The sequence below is a fragment of the Camelus ferus genome, chromosome 24, assembly GCF_009834535.1.
Source record: "Camelus ferus isolate YT-003-E chromosome 24, BCGSAC_Cfer_1.0, whole genome shotgun sequence".
NCBI classification, from domain to species: Eukaryota; Metazoa; Chordata; class Mammalia; order Artiodactyla; family Camelidae; genus Camelus; species Camelus ferus.
Window position 1 is genome coordinate 16,854,077 of NC_045719.1, and position 22,946 is coordinate 16,877,022.

Consider the following 22,946-nt stretch of genomic DNA (forward strand, 5'->3'; position numbering starts at 1 on the left):
CATGTATCATAATTGCCAATATTTTTTATCTTACTCACCCATAGCTCTGAGTTCTTTGAGGACAGACCCTGGACTTGTCTTGTTTTTATCAGCTTCTAGGACACAAGAAACCGTGTTATAAGTGTCAAGTGAATGAATGAATGAATGAACATTTTAAAGGATGCCTAACATATCATTTGAAAATAACATATACCACTAAAGAGCATTTGCTATATGCCAGACACTGTGTTAACTGTTTTAAATATATTATGTAACTTAATCTTTACAGCATCACTGTGAAACCAGTATTACTACACGGACATCGTAGGTGAGGAAACTAAATCTCAGAGATGCAGAGTAACTTGCTAGGGTCACCCAGCCAGCAGGCGGGGAAAACAAGCCAGGGACCCAGGTCTGCCTGACTCCAGAACCCCAACTTTAATCCACGATGCTAGTTGGTGATGTGGGACAATGGTCTGCATATACTTTATTTGAGATATAATTGTGTACATAAGACAAAACCGTAACCCACAGTTCAGATGTACACACACTTTAGCTTAGTTATTTTTTTCCGTAACCTGTGCAACTTTCTTCACCCTGCTGAAGGGGGCTGGAAATGAAAGGTTTTTGACTTGCCCGTTCAGAATGTGACAGCTTCTTCCTTTTTAGACTGTCTTTGGAGAGCTCCACCTCTTGGGTGAATATTTGGTCTTTTAGATGTCCGTCTCTCTCCCTAGCCCCCCCTGCCTAACCCTACCAAGCCTCTGATTTTAGCCTTTAGTGTGATGATGCCGCGCCTTGATTGGAGAGGACGGTGCTGGCAAGACACTCTTTAAGGCCATCGTTTCCTGGAGTCTTAAATGGGACTTTTACCTCATTATGCAAAAAAAAGTCCCTTAGGCTGAGAACAAAGCCAAAACCTCTCTAACATTTCCCTTCAGGGACCTGAAGATGGGAGACGCTTTTTCCCACCTTCACCCTCTTCTTCCCATCTCCAGTTGGGGTTGGAAAGGGTCCTCTCCCCATCTTCTTCCTGCCCGTTCAGTGCTTTTCCTGTGTCCTAGCATCTTCCTTCCCAAAGTGGAATGTGCCTTCCCTTCTCCCGAGGGCTAAACTGGAGAATGGCTGCCAGGTAACCTGATTTATGGGGCGAGGAATGAAAACACATCTGTTTAATATTTTCAAATTATTACCCCTGTTACCCCTGCATCTCGGAGGGTAATCACAGGTCTCTGGGGCTCTCTGGGTCCCTGTATAGTGGCGTGGTTCAGAGCAGTCCTGGAGGAAGATTTACAAGGGGTCTTAGGTCCTCCACCTGCCCCACTACTGCTCCCCTTTCAGCCCATCGACCCAAATTCCTGGTCAGAGTCCTCGCCTCCACAAACGGCTGAGAAACAGTGGGAGTGTTCTCGCCACACAGTTAGTTGGTGTAGTCAGTGAGCTATACTACATTCAAACTCTGGCAAACTGAGGCCCTATGATAACACTAATTATGTAACCTGTTATTTAAGTACAGGATTATGGAAAAGTAAGCTGTACTCAGGAGCCCAAAATGAGAGGGCATCTGCTGAAAACATTCAATATCTGATTTGTGGACTGTGCCTTTTAACTTCAGACCGTCCCCAAAGAAAGGGGAAGCTTCTGTGAAAGGGAACAAATCAGTGAGGAAATGGACAGCGTGGGTCAAGTAACAGAAATAGTAAGAGGAAGCTCTGATCTTTTGTAGCAGTAACGACACTCAAGCCCCTTGAGCTCATTGTTCAACGTGAGGCTTGCTGTGTGTCTCTTGTCTTTAGATACTGATCTGGGTACCTCATTAAGTCTTAGGTTAGAATTAGATCCTTACTGTATAAAAAAAAGTTCTCATATAAGCTGAGATATGAAGGAATCAACTCGTGCTCTGTGAATTCACGGGAGAAAGTAGAAAATAAAATTAGAAAAATGGAGTTCAAAAGGAGAATATAGAATAGGGGGGGAAAATGCCTCCTTGTTTGAGATTATCATTACCATCTGGGTTGTAAACCATTTGATTCTAATTTGAGAAGCCTGATGCCAGAAATAATTTATTACCAGGGAGATATGCTGGAGAATTGTCAGGAATGACAGAGTTCTTACTTGTTCTAATATCTGTTTCACAAAATTATGCGAGTAAGCCATACAATGATGTGATGGGGTGAGCCTGGTATTTTCTGCTACATATATTGTCTTTTGCATCCCAATTCTTCTTCCTTTCCCACCCCACAAAAGGTCAGAGACCACTTTTGTTAAGCAGAGAATCCTTCAAACTCTCTTCTTCTCTCTGAAGGAAAGCTCTGGACACATCTGGAATCTGTTCGGAATTTATAATCTAATCCATAGACTTTGCACAGTACTAGCAAGTCTGTTCAAGGCTATCTTTTCATAGTGGTCATGTTGAGAGTGTACATAAAGTACTTGGGTCTTACCTTGATCTATAACATTTACAAATTCACATTAAACATAGATCACCACTGTCCAATCACATTGATAAAAGCATGTCATTTTGAAGTTCCAGTTCACCACTTCCTGGCTGTGTGACCTTGGACAAGTTAGTCAATTTCACTAGTTTACTCATCTCCAAAATAGGGATGGGGGAGGGTATAGCTCAGTGGTAGAGTGCATCTTTAGCATGCACAATGTCATGGGTTCCATCCCCAGTACCTCGAGTTAAATAAAAATAAATAACCTAATTAACCCCCCGAACAAAAACAAAAAACCAAATAGGGATGATAATAATAATAGTACCTGTCTCGCAGGCAATGTATTTGAAAACTGAATTTTAATGATATGGAACACCTTGAATGTTGAGCGCTTCCAAATACTAAATTGGGTGTTCACTTATTTAATTCAAAGACAATAAAATATAAGACAAGGATTTAATTATCTGTATCAGGAGACAGTATAAGAATTTTAATTGAGAGGTCTTGGGCAATCATCTTCTAAAATGCTGGTTATCTTTTTTAAAAAAAAAAAAAAACCACCTCTCTGGGGATTCTTTTCTGCAGAAAATCTCTTGATTTGCAATCTTTCATCTTCCCATTGTTAACGTAAAGGTACATTGATTAGAAGGAAATGCAGCTTCCTCTTAGATTTTAAGGTTTGGGGCTACTTTTGGGGAGGAGGTTGCTCCTGTTTGGAGAATGGGGGAGAGAAGCAGCTGGAAATGTTAACCGCTTAGTCTGATCCATTTTCTAGAAGCAGGCCACCATGTTGTATTTTTCTGAAAGCAGACCAAGTTTAATTTTCACGGCATAAGAACTTGGTATCGAAGGAGTTAAAGGGTCTCCCACACCCCTCTGCCTGAATCGCTCTTTTGTGTACACAGCTGCAGTGGGAGCTCGGCTCGGAAAGGAAATGGTTAGAGGAAGAGCTGGTTTTCAGACCCAGGCGAGTCTGCGAGGGGGGCCGCGGGTGGCCTGGGGTTTTACGTGCCAGATGTAAGCCTGCCCGGGTGCCTGCCTGGAGCCGCTGGCGTGGTCACGCCGTGGCCCTGTGCGAATCCAGGCGAGGTGATGAGTTAGCGGGTTGCTATGGGGACGGGCCCGCCCACGTGACCAGGCTGCTGCTGCCGGCGCTCTGACGTCAGCAGCCGGGAGGGCGGGACGCGGGAGGGCGGGGCGGGAGCCGAGCCGGGAGAAGGCAGCCGCGAGCAGCGAGCAGGCGGCAGGCGCGGTCTGCGCGAGGAGCAGGCGAGCGGGAAGGCGAGACGCAGCCACCTCCGTCCCCAGCCAGCCCACAGCGGTTTGTTCCCATCCTCGGGAGTGCGCCAATGCCTGGGCCGACCCAAACCCTGTCCCCAAATGGCGAGAACAACAACGACATCATCCAGGATAACGGGACCATCATTCCTTTCCGGAAGCACACAGTGCGCGGGGAGCGTTCCTACAGGTAATGGGGCTGGCACGGAGCGGCGCGGGCGGGGGGCCGCGGCGGGCGCGCGGAAATCCGCCCGTTATATAATGGAGCGGCCGCTGCTCCGGACCGGGCTGCAGACATGCGTTTGTAAAGGCGGTTGTGATTATTTGCGATCTGTTTCCATGTGTCATGTTGGGTGTGCACGGAGGCTTCACGACTGCAGATGGAAAGCATTTTGTGAATAGGTTTGCTGCCTGCAAGGGGTCTCCCTCCATCTCTTTCCTTCCACACTGATAAAAATGCAAGCAATTTTGGCCCCCCTCTCCAAAGGGAGACAGGCTGGAGCACTTCCTTTCCTCTTACCCTTTTAGATTTTAAAGGAACCAGGAGGTAGGCTGTGCCTGAAGACAGGGAACCAGGAGGATGGTGAGGAAAATGCGCTTGCTCTGGTGTGTGTGCAGGAAAGATGGAATCCTCTAGATTAAGCTGCAGTCTGTGATGTTGAACCCCCAGATTGATGGAGCTTTGTAAGAATTCTGCTCGCTGATTGGTGCAAGGATTGACAGCAGAGGTCACGGTGTCAGACATTCACCGAAATTTTCTCCATAGAACCCAAGGTTTATTAGAAAGAGACTGGACTGCAGTGGACCTGAAAAGAACTGGGCGCCGTTATGCATTTTCTTAGGAGTTTATGGCTTCCGCATGGGTGGGGGGAGTCCGCCCTTCTTACTTACAGTAGGAAGGTAATTCCTGGTATTTTGCCGAGGTCTGATTTGAGGATGGGACTGATCTCGGTCATTGTATTGTGAGCCTTTTGATTAATGAGTCAGCCTGTACGGTTGGCATCATTTTTACATTAGCATATCTGGCAATATGTTCTAGTAGATAAGCTCATTAAAATTGTTTGCATTGTTTGATAAGGATAACAATGTAATGGAGAATGCAGCTAGTCTGATGCAGCTCGAAGCCAGACTTGAAGGGAGACTGATAGCTTCGCTCATATTTCCTCTGAAGTTCTTTTGTACTGGGGGTAGTTATTTTTAAATGTTACCTTGATAACTGCTAACAGTGCTTCTGCTTTGAGGCAGAGCACACATACCTCTGAAACGCATCCTCTCAGCTACTGAGCAACAGGAAATAACTCTTCTTTTTTTTTTTATGCCTTCATCTAAACATTCAGATGGTATTATGGGCAGAATAGTCTGTGTGTATAAATGTTGCCTATTTATAAAATAGGATCGAAAGTACGGCACTTCCTCTTTCTTTGAGAGAAACCTTATTAGCTGACAAAAAAAAAAAAAAAAAAAAAAAAAAGCAACCTTTGCCCTGTCATCCCTGGCAGTTATATAAATACTGGGAGTTAATTTTGGCTGTGCCCAATGAGGTCACCAAAATCTCATGCCTATGGTTCCAACTGATATGTTGACATGGCATCCTTACAGATTCCAAGTGCTTGTTATTCTCTTAATATAAACCGAAATAGGTCCACAAGCTCTGGGACTCTCCTTTTGGAGACCCATGTGATTGGAAGGTTGGGTCCCTTCTCGCCCTTACCCCTCCACCTTTCTCTGTGAGCATTCCAAAGCTTAAAATAGAATTAAACAAAAACAAAAACAAAAACCCTGAGTTGCTTCTAAACTTCGCTTATTTAAACTGTTCTTATAGGGAATAAATTTGAAGCCCTTATTTCTTAAATGATTTAATCTTTGCCCTGTAAGTAGCTTTGGAAGATGGAGTTCGAATTTTACCACATGGGCCGAAGGCAATTGCCTGCTTGGGTTTTTTTAGTCATATGAACTCACTTGCAATGGCAATGGAAAAATCACTTGGTGGAAAAGTTAAATGCTACCTTTTGTCGATCAGTGACTGCCTTAAAATAAAAAAATTATTCACCTTTTTAATTCAGTCCAAGTTGTTATTTCCATTTCCTGAATTATTTCCACTTCGCTTCCTGAGTCCCTGTAATGGTGCCTGAAATTATGTGAAAAACAAAACTGAATCTGAATAAAAATCTGACTGAGCAAAATCTTAAGTCACCAAGAGCGTCGCTGCATTTGTATTTTATATAATAGGATTAGTGGACATATAAGTGGGAGATGTCATAGGTTAAATGAAGAAAGAAGACTCCAAAATTGCCTTTATGTTATACAAAGGGTGCACATGGAGACCAACACACTTGCTGTTTTCCTTGGTCTACTTTTCCTTCAAAGTGGAAGATCAGTGTAGTATAACTTCCACTTTTTTTTTTTTTTTCCGGAGGAGCAGAGGAGAAGGGAAAATGTAACACATTTTTCTATCCAGGAAGTGTTTCATAATTATTTCAGCATCCTGAGGCTGGGATAATATTGCTATTCAATTGCTGTGGAAACTTGAAAGGCAGTTTGAAAGCCGGAGTAGAGATTTAAGCACAGAGGTTTTACTTTGGCTGTAGGTTCACTGTGGACCCCAACAATGAGGTGTGCTTGAGAGTTCTGCTGGAGTGCCGGGGAGGGACCTGGTCAGCCCAGCGCCCTGGAATGACCAGAGGGGTTCTTTTCTGGTTCCTTTACTGACTTCTAGGAAGGGCCCCCCACCTCAGGTCCTTCATCTTTGGCTTTATTTTCTACACTTGCTTGTTACATACAAGGATGTAACATTGCATTCTTATAAAAGGTTTTGTGAGGTTAATTTCAAACGCTCGAAACAAAAACTATCTTAAAAGAGGTCTGTAAATAAAAGAAAGATGCTGTTGTAGAAAGGGGACTCTTTCAGGCACTCCAGGACAAGGACACCCTCCTGGGAGCACAGGTGTGAGGGGGAGCAGACACCCAGCGATCGACTGGGTTGTGGTGGGGAGCAGGGAGTCCCCCTTCCCAGCAGGACACATTATTGTCATAACATTTGCACCAGGTTGCTGATAAATAAGGATCAAAATATGGTTCACCACCCAGATATCTTAACCCAGGTATCTCTTGGTGTAAACAGAGGCCGTTTTTACAGCCTGGACTAGAGGAGGTGGTAAATCATTATTGAAACAGCGTGCACTTTGATTTGAAGGGCAAGTTTCCTTTACAAAACGAGCCTCCCATTGGTAATTTCAGCTGAAAAGAGCAAGTGCAGAAAGGGCTCAGCCCTGCCGCGTGGACGTGTTTCCACGGCTCACGGCGGCTACTCTGTGATCGATCGCCTCCTTGGCCCCACCCTCCTCATCTCCTTTATGAGCGCTAGGAATCCATGTATTTTCAGAGCTGCTTAAAAAACAAATGTGGTGCAGGCCATCTGAGGTGATGCTGTTTAATTCACAGAGTCGTGCTCTGGCTCTCCCTGGAGAGGCGACTCCCTATAGCTCTGTTTCATGCAGATGCTCGTAGGAAATGAGATTCATTAACTGGCCCTCTGCCCACCGCATCTTTGTTTGCATATTTCAGCCTTTTCCGAACGAATGTATAAATCCAGAGGACTGTTTCCACATGGGTGTTTGAACATGCAACTACAGTAGCATATGTTTCCGAATACTTAAAAAATATATATATTACTTGGCCCCAGGAAATGGATAGTAAAGAAAGGCAAAACAAAAATATAAGCCTAAAACATTAGCTTTGACATCCAACTTTGCCGGTGTGGAAAAATGAACTCTTGGTAAGGAAAACAAAATGAAATATTCTGTGTGTAACAGGGAGTAGTGAAGCATGTTCCACTTAGTAGAAGCTATTGTAACACGCCTCACTTTAACCAGAATGTAGATTTCAGATCATATCCCCCCCCCCCAAAAGCAGCTGCAGGCTGCAGCAGTCTCCATGCAGCTCTGTTATGTATGTGTGACGTATGTATCGGTATCATCTCCGTTTACTGCTATCATAGGTGGTTTTTAAAAACTGATTTTTGTCCTTACTATTTTTCTTAGTATTTTTAAAGGATTACTTAGTGTTTTATTAGGTGCCCAATTTTGAACTTCTTTGCAGAGTCCTTTGTCAGAGCTTCTGTTAAGGGGATGGTCTTCCGGGTGCCCTTGGTGAGAGGCTCACCCCTGCTCAGCAGCGGTTGTCCTTGGTCTGGTCTGTTTACAGTGCATTATCTTAGCTGAACGGTGCTTTGAGATGGTCCTCTGAATTTACGAGGTTGATTTCCACATGCAGCCTCTTTCCTTTGGATACAGGGACCTCTTGAAGCTGCAATGAATAATCCCTTAGATTAGTGGAGGGGGAAATATTGGGACTAACCTAAATATTTCATTTGGTTTGGAGAATTGATTAGACAAATACTTGAGAGTCTTACTTACCAGGCTGTCTGCTAGCTACCCCTTCAAGGACCTTGTGTTCTAGCAAAAGTCAGATGCTTTATGCAGCTCATTTTCTAAGTTTTACTCTGTTGTCAATATTTGGCTTGGTCTGATAGCAAAAGTGGTTTGCATTTCCTGAGCCCACAGTGACTCAGAGTAGAAAAAGATACCCTCCAGGCCAGTAGCTATAGGAAGCGAAAAGAAAAGAGTGGAGGCTTTAGAATCAGAATGTTCATCGGCCTGGCAAGGTGCACTTTGAGCAGTAGTGGAAAGAGAGTCAGGAGCCTTGGAAGGCGGGCAGGGAGGCCAGAACTTGAAAATAGAGAGCCATTGAAAGCACATTAACTGAAAAACAGCGTAATAAAACCCGAAGTGCATCCTGGAATTGAGCTCCTGTTTTGCAGTGAGAATTGAAAGGAAGATGGAATCCTGCAGTGCCCCATCCTGCCGAGCCCAGAATTCGTAGAGAATATTTAATTCACTATAAGAGAGGGAAGGCTCTAATCCTGACATAGGGCTCAGGACAAGGTAGATGGATGCTCCTGGCTCAAGTCATCTTTCCCCTAGTGGAAGCAATCAGGGCAACTTCATCCCAGAACAGGACTGGTACTTAGGTCAGATGGTGGCTTCTGTATTTGTAGCTGCCCACATCCTAGTTGGCGGTCTAAAGGGATGGCTGTTGGGTAGAGTTAACACTATTCTGGTCTTGCTGTATTCAGAAGCACGGCGTCTGGTATTTCATTGTGAAAGACCCTCCTGAGTCATTTAGTGCCGTAAAGCATGCAGATGTGACAGGTGAAAGCATGCAGATGTGACAGGTGAAGCTGCTCACAATGCTCCTTATGGCCCCGGTGCTAATTCCTCTTGCAGCTGGAAGGTGATCACCTTGATGGCAGGCTCTGGTGTGGACTGAGCGTTTGACCTGGGTTGTGGGGATTTGTTTCCTTTTGAATTTTATCAATTTCACTTTCAGGGAGTTGATTTGCTCCTCTCCTGTGAAAAATATCTCTCTGCACGATGAAATATGTTAGAATATATATGTTAGAGTAGTTTCATTCTTGACTTGAGGCTGCCTTTCAGCTGTCAGCCTCTGTAATACTAAATTGAATATGTCATACTCATCCAATATCTTTTTATTGAAGTCTAGTTGCTGTACAGTGTTATATGTTACAGGTGTACAGTACATTCACAGTTTTTAAAGGTTATACTCCATTTATAGTTATTATGAAATATTGACTATGTTCCCCATGTGGAACAATATATCCTTGTAGCTTATTTTATACCTACTAGTTTGTACCTCTTAATCCTCTACCCCTATGTTGCCCCTCCCTCTTCCCTCTCCCCACTGGTAACCACTAATTTGTTCTCTGCATCTGTGAGTCTGCTTTTTTGTTATATTCACTACTTTGTTGTATTCCACATATAAGTGATATTATACAGTATTTGTCTTTCTCTGACTTATTTCACTTAGCACAGTACCCTCCCAAGACCATCTATGTGGCTGCAGTTGGCAAAATTTCCTTCTTTTTTATGGCTGAGTAGTATTCCATTGTATATAAATACCACATCTTCTTTACTAGTCATCTGATTATGGACACTGAGGTTGCTTCCTTATCTTGGCAACTGTAAATAATGCTGCTTTGGACATTGGGGTGCTTGTACCTTTTCAAATTACTGTTTTTGGTTTTTTTCGGATATATGCCCAGCATTGGAATTACTGGGTCACGTGGTAGTTCTCATCTAGTATCTTGAGCACTATTCCAGCAGCCCTTTCTCTTGGAACACTGTACAAACATCCCACTGGTATCACATGAACCTTGTTTCTTGCTCACTTTAAAATTCCGATTGTTTACCTTGGTGTTTTTAGCCATTAGAATTTATATTATATTGAGAGAATTCTTTCCAAATGGAAACCTACAGTTCACACAGGCAAAACCTGAAGTTACAGGACTTTTACTTTTGTAGCATGAATCAAAGACATTTCTCCTAAATATGTTTTTGTTAGATGCTAGATGCATCCCCAAAGATGATCATTTATCTTAGTGAAAATAAATCATTAGTGTGGTAAAGATTAAACAAGAGTTTTATAGGCCACCAAGAAATAATTTCTTAGTAGGTTACTAAAGAGAAGAAAGAAAGAAAAAACAACTTGTACATTTTCAATGTCAAGTCTCCCCAGGCTAATTAGGATTTTACTCATTTGAACCAGGACAAACTTATTTAAAGCATTATTTTGGGTTTTTTTCTAAAGGAGCAGAAGGTGGTGATAAAGATATGGGATGGTCAAATTAATGAACACTTTTGTGTAATTTATCTAGTAAAGGAGGTATAACTAGAGCCCTTCTGTTATTTCTGTGATATTTCTGTTAGGAAATATAACTCAGTCTTTCTGTTATTTCTAGACCACATTTGGTTCGGGCAGGTAAAATGTGCCAAAAGAACCAATTTGGGGCCATGACTTGGAACAGAAGAGGAACAGGGCAAGAGACTTGAAAATGAAGAGAATGTGTTATCAGTCCAGGGAGTGCATTGGTTGAAGTCCATAAAACTTGCGATCCTGCATACAGAATTGGTCCTGAGGTTCATGGCCAGTGTTTGCTGTTGCATCATCTTTAAAGTGACCTTGCTCTTCTTGTGAGGCACACCTTAGGTTTCTGTGATCCTGTTCTTTTTCCCAGAAGTAATGTTTGTTTTTGTGTCAGAGCATATTAATTCTTTGTTCTTTAGAGTCCGCCTACCCTGGCAAAGCCCTGAGAGGTAGTTTGTCAAAAATGCCAGAGGTATTAACTTCCCAGGGAGGCAGTCTTTCATTCACAGCTTTACTTTGGTTATAATCAGTAGTATCCGCTCACCCAAGAGCCTTCTGGGTTCCCTGCAAGGTTTGCATTTGGTGCTCAGTAAATCAGGAGAAAGCAAAGACACTAAAATGGACTTCCGTCTCCCGCCCCGGCCTCCTTCCTTTTTGACGTTTTGGAAAGCCAAAAGATGTTTTCAGGTTGCTTAAAAATGAAATCTTTTAAATCCTCACACTTTAAATAATTACACAGTTGTTGTTTTATTTAAATTTAAGCCAGAGTTCCAGCAGCAGCCTAAAAATCTGTTCTTTCAGTGGACTTACTAGGTTCCTTCTATATGCCAGACTGTGTGCCGGGCACTTGAATTCAGAGATGAACCCCGCATAGCGCCTCCTTGAAAAGCCTCTGGTGATGGGGGCATCAGGCAGGGAGGCACTGCTTGATGGAAGGAATCTGAGGTGGAGAAGTACATCTGACCCCAAGAAAGTAATTTTGGGATTACTGTGCTGATACTTGGCCAGGGCAAAATTACCAGTCCTGTACTTTTCAAAAGCTTTCAGAAATGGTGCATGTAAGTAAAAACTGTGTTAGAATGTGTGTGTCCCCTACCATGACCTCTGTAGATAAGATTTTATACAGTCTTGGGGTACAGGTTTGAGCATTGTTGAGTGACCCCCATTATGGGAAGGTTACTTCTCCCTTACGAAAAGTCACAAGGCAAAGTAAAAGACTTATCTCTTTTGATCCCCAAATTAGTACGATATTTGTGTTGACTATCACTACGTTAAACTTTTTTTGGGGGGGTGGTAATTAGGTTTATTTATTCATTTTTGGAGGAGGTACTGGGGATTGAACCCAGGACCTCGTGCATGCTAAGCACTCTACCACTGAGCTGTACCCTCCCCCCAACGGTATACTAACTTTTATGTAAAATATATATATGTTCGTATTTCCTTGAAGTGCATGGAGACATTGACAGAACATAAACTAATCACAGTAGAACTGAACAGAGAAGTCCCTGTGTGCCTTTCTATGTTTGGAAAAAAAAATTGGAACTATGTAAACAGACTACCTAATTGACCAGCGGTGTTTCATTTAACACTTTTAATAGTATTTTTAAAATTAAATGGGTTTTGTTTTCAGCAGTGAGTTTTAGGTACTGAAATATGTGGGAAGCATCTCAAAATATCCACAGACTTACTGAAGTCACATGGATGTTAAAGCTTTGCCTAACGCAAGTACCCCTCTTAAGCTAAAACAACGGCCCAGATCACATGAAACGCACTCCCGCAGCATCCGCCCTGTTGAGGTCTCACACATGGCAATGCATAGTCTGTATTTTGCTTCATTTTCTCCAGAGTCTGTCGGAGCTGCCGTAGGTGGTGTTTTTTGTGACGTGCCCAGCCTGCTTAGTATGCTGCGTGAATCTTGCACTAACTGCAAAGTAATCCTCCGCGAGGATTCTTTGTCGATAACCTCTTCGGATGTCTGTGTTCTTCTCATCTATTGAGCACCTGGTGTAGGTCAGGTGCTGCGCAGGGGCCCTGAAAATGTGAGATGACAGTTAATGGCCATTTTTAAGCCACCCTGCTGCCGTTCTCTGCCCACCCACACCCCCAACCCGGAGTCTAACTCCCCACCTTACGGAAGTTATTGAGCAATATCTGGTCTTGATGTCACCCCCGCGATAGTGCAGGACCACAGCCAGGAAACAAGCCATCTGCATCCTCCGGCGCCTGCCCCCTCACCCGCCAGTCTGGGTGAAGGCTGAGTAGACCCCACAGAGACTGACCAATTAAGAATAAACAAAAGGAAAGCTTTGAATACGTTATCCCCTCTGTAGGGACCTGCTGCTCACCATCAATACCCGTGAAATAGAAAGCTGGTGGGGCTTGTGAGCCAGTCAGTGTCTCTGTTAGAAAAGGAGGAAGCTGAAGAGGGAGTGATGGGTGGGTGCGAGCCCCCCCGCAGGGCGAGGGCTTCTGGGGGTGGATGTGCCGCCCCTCCCCCTCCCTCCTGGCTCCCTGTCTCTCTCCGTTTCTGGGGGTCTAGCAAATCTGTCCCCCCCAACACATCTTCTCCAGGGGGAAGGAGAAAGAGAGGAGAGTCATCAGCCACCTAGGCAGGGGGCTGAGGACAGGAGGGCACGGGGACCTGTAGATCTTTCCAACATCCCTTCATGGGGCTGGCGACACACAGTACATGGAAAAGTAGGTTTGGTGTTTGGGAAGCCAGTTGTTCTCCACCCAGAATTTCTGACAGGCAGGTAGCACTGCCATGATGCTGACCTTAAGATGTCAGCGTGAATAACGGTGCATGTACTTCCAGCCTGTGTGATGCGTGTCACTGCTGCCTCAACTCCAGTTCAAAACTTGGTCAACCCCACACTGAGACCACCTGGGGTCCTCAAAGTCCCAGATGGCTGCTTGGAGAAGCAGGGAAGGCGTAGCAGGCAAAGCTTGGGCTCTGGCCTGAGACTTATTTTCTATCCCGGCTCCAGCCCGTTCTCACTGTTTCATCTAGGGCAAATTTTGTATCCTCTCTAAGCCTCATTTTTCTAGTATGCATCGACCTTAGGGAGTTCTTAATGAGGATTTAAACAAGATACGGAATATGAAGCATACCAAGCAGTGAATGGTGCAGAGTAATTGCCTTTAAAAATGTCAGCTGGCATTGTTGCCTGTAATTTCAGTGTACTCCTTTACCCTGTCTTTACAATATGCTGTGAGCTCTGTCCTCAGTACCTGTTATAATACCTGGCATGTAGCGGATGTTCATTGAAAGTCCAAATTGAGTCTGGGAAAAATTGAAACAAATTAGACTGTGGTCTCCCCCACCGTATCAACTTTATTAAGAATTAATTTTACGTACACTTTAAACGGATACAGTTTACTGTATGATTCTGTGGGTATTGGTGGCATGTATATGCCTTTGAAGCCATCACTCCTCTGCAGCTGCAGGCAACCACTGCTCTGCTTTCTGTCACTGTAGATTCAGTTACATAAATGGAAACATGCAGGTTGTGTTTTTGAGTGTCTGACTCCTTTCACTCGGTGCGGTGATTTTGAGATTCATCCCCATTGGGTGTATCTGCAGCTCGTCCCTCTTTGTGGCTGAGTAGTATTCCATTCTGTGGCTGCACCATATGTGATCAGTTACCAGCTGCTGGTAGTGGTTTCCAGGTCTTGGCAGTTATGAATAAAACTTCTGTGAGTTTTCATGTACAAGTCTCAGTGGAGCCAACGTTTTCATATTCTGAGGTAAATACCTAGGAGTGAAAGGCATGGGTAATATAATTGGTATTTAACTTTAAGGAACTTAAGAAACTACAAATAGTTGTCCACAGTGGTTGTACCATTTCACATTCCTACCAAAGAGTGAGGAGAGTTCCCCTTGCTTCACAGCCTTATCAGCACTTGTTATTGTCAGTCTTTTCAGTTTGACCATCCTTACGGATGTGTCCAGGTGTCCCATGGAGATTTTAATTTATGTTTTCCTGATGATTAATGATGTTCAGGTCTTCTCATGTGTTTATTGGCCATTTGTATATATTCTTTAGTGGAGTGTCTGTTAAGATCTTTTTCTCATTAAAATAGGTGGTAATAGATCAAAAACAAAAACAAATTTCTTCTGTGTAGCACAGGGAACTGTATTCAATATCTTGGACTAACCTTTAATGAAAACGAATATGTGTATTTATATGCATGACTGGGACACTGTGCTGTGCACCAGAAGTTGATGCATTGTAACTGACTATACTTCAATTAAAAAAAAAGATTGATAGAAAAGAGGATTGTAAAAAATATAATCTGGATACTATAATGTAGTCTTGACCTAGATTTTAATGTGTTCCTAACCTGAATATAAACCTCTCAAGAAAAAGAATAGTTGTTTCTACCTGTTCTTTATCCACAGTGTCTCTTCCAGCAATTAGGTCCAGGTCTCAGTAAGTACATATTAAATGATTCTATTAAAATAGACTGCATACTTTAACTCAGGGGGGAAAAAAACCACTAAATCCCCTTTAAGAGTTGGTATGAAAGAGTTAACTTTAGGAGCTATCTTTCCTTTGGGGTCTTAAGAAGAGATGCTCTTTTAATCTGTGGAGAAGAACCCTGTAATTCTGTAGATATTCTTTTCTTTGTATTGAGTGTCCCTTTAACACTGTGTCTTTCTACTGTTCATTTGGAAAGGAAAATGTGTAGAAATGTTTTCTTCTTTAAAGACAGCATGGAGCCACTTTCCTACGTTAGAACGTTTGCCCAGGATAATCAAAGCATTACATGCCGCCCCACCCCACCGCCCTGCCCATCGCTTCTTCTTCTTTTTTTTTTTTTTTTAAATTCTGAGGAAAACATTCCCCAACTCTTGCTCACTCCTTCTCCTGTCTAATTTGGCATTTTTGTTGTTGCCAGTTGGGCTCCTGACTTCTCTAAACCACCAAAGGAGAAATTGCCTCACATAGAATTTAGAAACTGGGAAGCAAAAGCTCAGTAAGGTCTTAGGTTTTACCTGAAAGGATCTGCCAGGGCCCTTGTGATTTTTTGAAAGGATGAGAATGCATGGCTTCCAGAGTCTTTCTGGCTGCAAACCAGATTTCTTAACCACATGTGTTTCAACATTCAGAGATATCGTACCAGATAAGGTCATTTATGATTTCACAAATGCCCTAGGTCTACAAGTAGATTGTGAGTGCAGTTTATTTCATCTATCGCTTGTTTATTTTATTGCAAAACCTTGAGGCCAGATTTCAGACATTATAGCTTCCATGATGGCAGTAATCTCTTCCTAACTAGGTCGTAGATCGTTATTTTCTGTGTTCTGGTTGGGACTGAGCAGGTCACAGCCAGTCGAGTATCAGTTGCGAGTTGAAAGTGTTCTTTTTGCTTTAATTGTGGTTGTTCCAGGAAAGGAAGCCAGATACCACTCGGCAGGACATCCTGTGATTCCCTTAGTTTACAAGGCCGAGGACATGACTTTTTTTTTTTTTTTTTTTTTAATAAGATGATTGCTTGCTTCCTTTCCTGTTAACAAGAGAGGCCAGAACCAGTGATGTCCATTGGCCTCTAAGGACTATAACCAGCAAACAACTGAATCTCTCCGCAGGATCACCTGAAGAATCAGAGGACTTGGAAGAACGTCCGTGTCTCTCTGTATGGGCCAACGATGGTTTGGTCATTATTAGCATGTAAGCAATTGCCAGTTCTGTTGTCCTGAAATAAAACTGAAAAAGAGAGGAAGCGACCATCCTGGAAGTTCTAGGAATTCAGTACGTTAACATAAAATCTGGAATCGGGTATATTATGGTCTATCTAACAAAGAAATATAGTGCAAATACTGCCCAAGAAGATATGAAAAATGTCCACAGTATGTTGAGAAACAAGCTGATGGGTACAAATGCACATGTGCACAGCAGTGGTTTCCTAGGGCTGTCAGAACAAATCGCCACAAACTCAGTGGCTCGAAATGTGTTCTCTCACAGCTGGGGAGGCGGGAAGTCTGAAAAGAAGGTGTCGGCAGGGCTCTGCCCCGTCCCGAGGGAAATCATTTTCGCTTCTTGCTGCCTAGTGTCTTGGCCCTACGCATTCCTTGGCTGGTAGCCGCATCTCTTCAGTCTCCACCTCTGTTATCGCGTGACGACCTTCCCTGTGTGTCTGTGTCTCTCTGTGTTTCCACACCGCCTTCTCATAAGTCACACTAGTCATTGAATTTAGGACCTTAACCTCAGCTTAACTAATTACATCTGCAAAGACTTATTTCCTAGTAAGATTGCATTCTGAGGTTTTGAGTGGATGTGAATTCCAGGGGGACACTGTTCAGTCTAGTGTCTGTATATATGCATGTGTGTATACCATTTTTAAAACTGTACGTATAAAATATACCCCCCCACACTCATATAAAAGAGGTCTTTTAATTTTATTTTTATCTTTATTTTCTACCTTTCTATAGTGAAAATGTAGTGTTTTTTAATATAAAAATATTTTAAAAAATAAACAGCACTTAGACATCTTTTAAAAATAGTTTTTAAAACTAGCATTCTACCTTGTTTTTGTTTTCTTTGCTTCATCAAAATATTACGAGATTTTTTTAACCTTAATTTGAAATAAGAATTAATCCTTTATAGCATATATACCCACAAAAATATAGTCAATTAATACGTTTATGGTATTGTTTGTTATGCTTATTATAAGAATAGCTAAGACTGAAATAATATAAAGTAAACCAGGTCTGTGAGACATTGGGTCAACCAGGATAATATCAGGTTTTTGGTTTAACTCCAGGAAGGCAAAAAAAAAAAAAGTTACAATTATACTCAATTGCTGAATTGAAATTAATTTTTTAAATATGCTTTAAAGTCTCTAGATTGAATTAATCTTAGGAACCTAGAAACTAGACATGGGGAGGCATTTTGCCAAATTTCATCCATTCAAATTGGCTCAGATACTGGGTAACTTTTAACACACGTATTTGCTCCAGAACAGTTTCGTCTATTCACCGAATTCCTTTAGACTTTTCTGTTCATAGTAACATCTCTAGGTATTTAGTCAAGTAGTTTATAAGGTCTTCCCGTAAATAATTTCCTTTCTCTTAATTATTTCTGAATGCTCATTAATCAACTGTTATTTTTCTGTCTTTATCCCAAGTTTAACAAAACATTCTAAATTCAGCAGAGACCACAACCCCCCACGTTATTTAAACTCCAACAGCATATTAAATTTTGTCCTTTGTTCCCGAGAGTCCTCATACCATAGAGCTACAGAATCAAAAAGAGAGGCTTCAACTTAAGGAACTTCTGTGCATCCTCCCTTTCCCAGAACCGAGGGTCTTACCATGTATCTGCCCCTCTGGTGTTTCTGTAGCTGTTTCAGTTTGGACGTGGCAGAGTTCTTACCCACTGTCTACTCAAATGCTCATTATCTGCACTTTCTTCTGAGAATTACAGTGTTACTACACTGATGCTGGAAATGTTTCTACTTTTGACCCGTGTCAAGGCAGCAGATAGGAGAGCAGAGAGGTTCTGCAAGTTAAGACTGTGTGCTTGTGTGTGAACTGATTTTTGTCAAGTGCTGTTGGGTATGTTGATGCAAGTCTGTTAGCCCTTTCTTCATTCCAGTAAATAATTGGTAAATGAGCTTGCTGGTTAAAAATAAATAAATAATTTTTAAAAACCGTCTTCTGCTCCTGTAGACAAGGCAGATAGGTTTGGTGTCTGGTTGCCCAAACAAGAATAGCAGGAAACCAGGGAAGGGGAAAGAAGGATGAACTCTGACTCTGGGGTGGAATTGTAGGCAGATCGGGGAAAATCTATTCTCTGGCCTAAATGAATCATTTCACCTGGGACCAGAAGTTCGGGGAATGATGGCCTGGGGAACTGGTGATGAAATCGTGCTCCTGGTTCTGGTCGTATTTCCCCACTGCTACACCAGCTTGGCTGAACGTTACTAATCTTAGCTCAGACAACCGAAATTTCCATTTCCTGTTCTCATGGTGTGCAGCCGTCTTGTAATTCACGGGATGTCCTCTGGGGCGGGGGAGCGGGTTTGAGGCAGAAGCTGGTCAGCGCCTTGTCAACTAAAGGTAATATTTAAGAAGCTTAATGTTCCACTGTTTCCCAGTTTGAAGTTGGCCATATTGGTTCGGCATTGGAGTCTACTCTAGAAAGAATGAAGAAGAGTCGACGGTGCGAGCAGAGCTGGGGTTATGAGATTGTACATCCCATGCTTTAGAGCTCAATTCACTGGGATATATTTTAACACTGGCCTGGGGTTCCCTCCTTCTTTTAGACTTAAATTTATTGCTACTTCACTTTCCGTTTCCATTTCAAAATGTTCTCATGAGTTTAAAAATGAATTTTGCCATAATGTAAATACAGACCTTTGGCTAGGCACCAGTCTCTAAGAGTGAGATACCAAGAGATTTGGTTTTTCTTTCTTTCTTTTTTTTTTTTTTTTTAAGAAATTGATTTTTCTAAACACACAGTCAAGATAGCAATCTAAATTGGGAGTTTGGCATCAATTAAAAAATAAATAAATACGTTAGGAGTTTGGGATTGGCAGATACAAACTACTAGGTATGGAACAGATAAACAGCAAGGAAGGTCCTACTGTTTAGCACAGGGAAGTATATTCAATGGCTTTAGTAACCTGTAATGAAAAAGAACATGCATATGTGTATATGCATAGCTGAGTCACTCTGCTGTACACCAGAAACTAATACGACATTGTAAATCAACTTTCCTTCAATTAAAAAGACACCAATCTGAAGTCGTTTATTAGTTGGAAAAATATATAAGGAGTGATGTACATGGTCTCTGTCCATTTTGACTCAGCTACCACAGAGAGCAAATTGAGAGACTCCGAGATATGTGGAGAGTCCAAGATATGTAGTAACTAGAAATGTAAAACGTGGTGGTTCCCCAAATATTAGCTGGCTTACATGTTACAGCTGGCGGGTTTTTGAGCCAAAAATCATTCCCAGCAATACACTGAGTAACTCGTCACCCACATCTCTCCATTTCACGCCCTTCTTCAGGGAAATTGATGTTAAGAAATCATCTTGCTTACCGTGAAAATGTACAGTGAGGCCTTGGGGAGAACTGAAAAAGGGAAAATGGTTTTTATTCAAGACCATAGATGTGTCCTCATTTGGAGGTCTGTCTTCGTCCCACTTGCTCTCGTGACATAATAAAACCCGAGAACAGAAAGGGGGACCTGGTTGAGGACAAGAATCCTAGAATCAGCCCCAAGTCCAGATCCCAGCTCTTCCGTTGAATAATTGGCAGCGGGCAAGTCGCCCCCCCTCTCAGAGTCTGGGTATCTTTTCCTGCATGATGGCGGGAACCAGAGCGTTGTTGTGAAGACTAAGTGAGAAAGTAAGTGGTAACTACTTATTCCTGGGGAGGAAAGGAGCTCCAGAGAGATGAGGCACACGTGCCCAAGTTCACCCAACTGGTTGATGGTAGCTCTGGAGTTAGAAGCCCATGCCCCGACCCCTAGACCAGCGCTCTCATGAAGCTGAAACACGTACAGATAGTGAGTGAGCTTTTCATGCAGTTCTGGAGACATGAAGAATGGGACATTTCTCCGCTCCTTTCTTTTAGACATCAGACCACAAAGTCAGCCTTGATTGAGCCTCTCTTACCCATCTCACGTAGCGCTGGGGACGCATTCTGACAGTTGGCTTACATGGTGTGATTTCAGTGATCCTGTGACTTTTCCCTCCCCACGAAATTCTCCTGCACGAGCAGTCATTCAGCTTTTATTTACTGTGCACCCACTGTGTGCCAGGCACTGTTCTAGACACAGGACACACAGTAATGCAATATATTCTGTGAAGAACCTGCCTTCACAGAGCTAATGCGATGGGGGCGAGAGGTAGCGGACAGTAAACCAACAGCGTAATGACAGGTTGTGTTAGTGTCCCGGAGGCGAGAACAGTGCAATGTAGGAGGACCTGGAGGAGGCCGCTTCAGAGGGTGGTCAGGGAAGGCTGGCGGAGGAGGTGACACCTGAGCTGCGCCTGAAGCAGGAGATGGAACCAATGGGAACAACCTCTTCCTTGGCATAAGGCGCAATGATCCCAGGATTAATCTTGAAGCTGTCATCTCTCATTTGTTTTATTTTTTTTTTCTTTTTGCGGAGGGGAAGGTGTCATGAGGTTTGTTTTTGTTTATTTATTTACTTAAATGGCGGTACCGGGGGTTGAACCCAGGACCTCGTGCATGCTAAGCACGCGCTCTACCACTGAGCTGTCCCCTCCCCGCTCATTTGTTTTTGGCTATGAGAAGGTTTGGGGAAGTTGGACAGCTGAAGGAGGTACCTGAGGAGGAACCAGCACCACCAGGAGCATAAAGTAGTTCAGAACCAGGAGGTGGGGGGCCCTCTAACAAAATTCGCCCCCCACACGACTTTGCCTAGTAGCGGTGGCGGGTTCATGCAGTCGCCACACGCTCTTCTGCTATGTCTGATGCACCTAGCTTTATGCGTGGCTGGGGAAGAGGTTAACAACTCACATGCACCCTGAAGGGTTGACCCGGGGCCGTGTTGGGAGGAGGAGGCTCGGGACCTGACTGGGAATGACTTAGGATCATGGGAGAGAGCTAAGGTCAGGGTGAGGAGGACCAGGGCCAAGTAGGGCTGGGAAAGTAAACAGAAGGCATATGGTAAAGACCGAGTGGGTGGACCAGGAGCCAAGTTGAGGGGGAGAGGACTGGGCAGAAGGTGGTGCCCTGAGGAGGCCAGCCAAGCCTGTGGCATGGGAATGAGCTCCGGGTCATTGGAATTATTTTCAGAGCACGGACCAAGCCACCCACTGTTTGAAACAGATGGACATTTAGGCAAATGTGATCAGTTATAATCAGTTGCATTTCTGACCATATGAAGAGATATATGCCCTGTCGTGTGTGTGTGAGTGTGTGTGTGTGTGTTTATGGCCGTAGCCTTTTTGCTTCTGTTATACGCAGTTGAGTTTCATTCATGTCAGTGAACGTTATGAATGCCACAAAGAACTTTTTTAGAATTCCCAAATTTCTTCATTCCTTGGAGAAGAGCCAAGTTTCCAAGTGGTTTCAGGGCCAAAGCTATTGACTGTTAATTCTGAATTACAAAACCCAAACCCTGTATCTGCTGTTTTGAAAGTTGCTTGTCTGTTTCATTTCCTTCCAATGTGGCCAAGCTAAGGAGCCGCCTGCCGAGTGGTACCTAATGGGGTTAACGCAGATGACAGCGAGGCTGTTAAAATGGAGGCTGAGTTTCAGGGTTAGTTCTGGAATCTCCTTTTGCAGGTGGTTGGTGAAATCTGTGTGTTTTAACCATACTCTGCTTTTTAAAAATAGTACTTGGAATACTTGGGGATATGGCAGGAAGCAGCTTCCTCTCAGTTTTTAAAAGGAGCAGTTAAAGGTGAATGGGATGGACACCCAGAAAAATGTTATTTTCTGTTCATTCTCTCTGGGAGATGGCAGCTCTTAGCTGGAGTTAGGACTTCTGATTGTGAGACGATGTGGAGCTTTGTGCCTACATTAAAAGCATTATCACTAAGCAATGAATGATAACGAAGGGCACATTAATAATCACAGTGCTCGGCTGCCTGGAAATGCCTGGAATAAAGAGCAGGCAGCTCTGCCCGTGGATAAAACTCACGTTTTATCCAGCGTGTCTCCAAGCAGCTTAGTATTAAGGTTCTTTACATGCGTTTTCTTCACTAGCTCTAAATTGTGAATAGCCTAATTTTAGGAAAAAAGATAGTATATTTCGATATCTATGTTTTAATAAAAATACATGCGTTTTGTAATTGTTGGGCGCGTTTGTTTCTCCACCGTCCTTGTCTGAAGTCGGCACTGTGCTCAGACCTCAGCTCCCCTAGGAGGCTCTGCGGGGAGAATCGGGGCCTGGAGGAATCAGCCTTGCGTTGCCTGTCTAATCCCATAAGAGAGTCCTAGAGCCCTGTAAAAATAAAACAGATGCATGTGTGCCCACAGTGGCTTGTGTGATTGTTACCTGAAGACAATAAACAACCTCTTCTGTTCCAGCCCTTGAGTCCGCGCGTGTATCAGTTATTCCACGAGTTCAGTGGAAGCTTTAATGCCCAATTTTAAATGAAACTCAGTACAGTTTCCATACGTCTCTCCAGGGAGATTTCATCTTGTCAGGGTTTGTCTTTCAGAGACCGTCTTTGACTCCAGCTTCCCTCCATCCCAGTCCACCCCCTCCTCCTCCCAGCCAAATACTGTCCCCCTGCCCCTGCATTTCAGGTCACAAATAAAGAGCAAGTGATGAACTGAGAATTACGTGGACACGTTCTTTCCTTGGTGACATGGTGAGATGTTTAAATCCTCCCCCTCGCTGGTATTGAATCTGGAGAATGAATTATGCACAGCTGAAAAGCAGGGGGAAGTTTCTGGTTCAGGGGACACATTTACGAGTCACTCCCGACGGATGCCCAGTTCATTATGAGGGCCAGCCACGGGAGTTTCACATCAGCCTTTTGTTAGGAGGGAGCCAGGAAGGAGGCACTCAGGCAGAATCTATTTCTGTTGTTAG

At 43.3% G+C, this 22,946-nt stretch overlaps 1 protein-coding gene across 3 annotated transcripts in view; it reads left to right on the forward strand.

Moving 5' to 3' along the window:
- MAPRE2 (microtubule associated protein RP/EB family member 2) overlaps positions 1-22,946 on the forward strand; it is a 138,703-nt gene that overhangs the window by 45,025 nt on the left and 70,732 nt on the right. Inside the window, exon 1 of one of the 3 annotated variants that reach the window (XM_006183394.3) lies at positions 3,607-3,885. The exons of the other annotated variants lie outside the window; for them this stretch is intronic. Within the exon in view, the coding sequence (XP_006183456.1) occupies positions 3,767-3,885 (119 nt within the window). The 5' untranslated portion in view covers positions 3,607-3,766. Of the gene's footprint in view, positions 1-3,606; positions 3,886-22,946 lie in introns of those variants that run through there. 3 annotated transcript variants of the gene reach the window in all.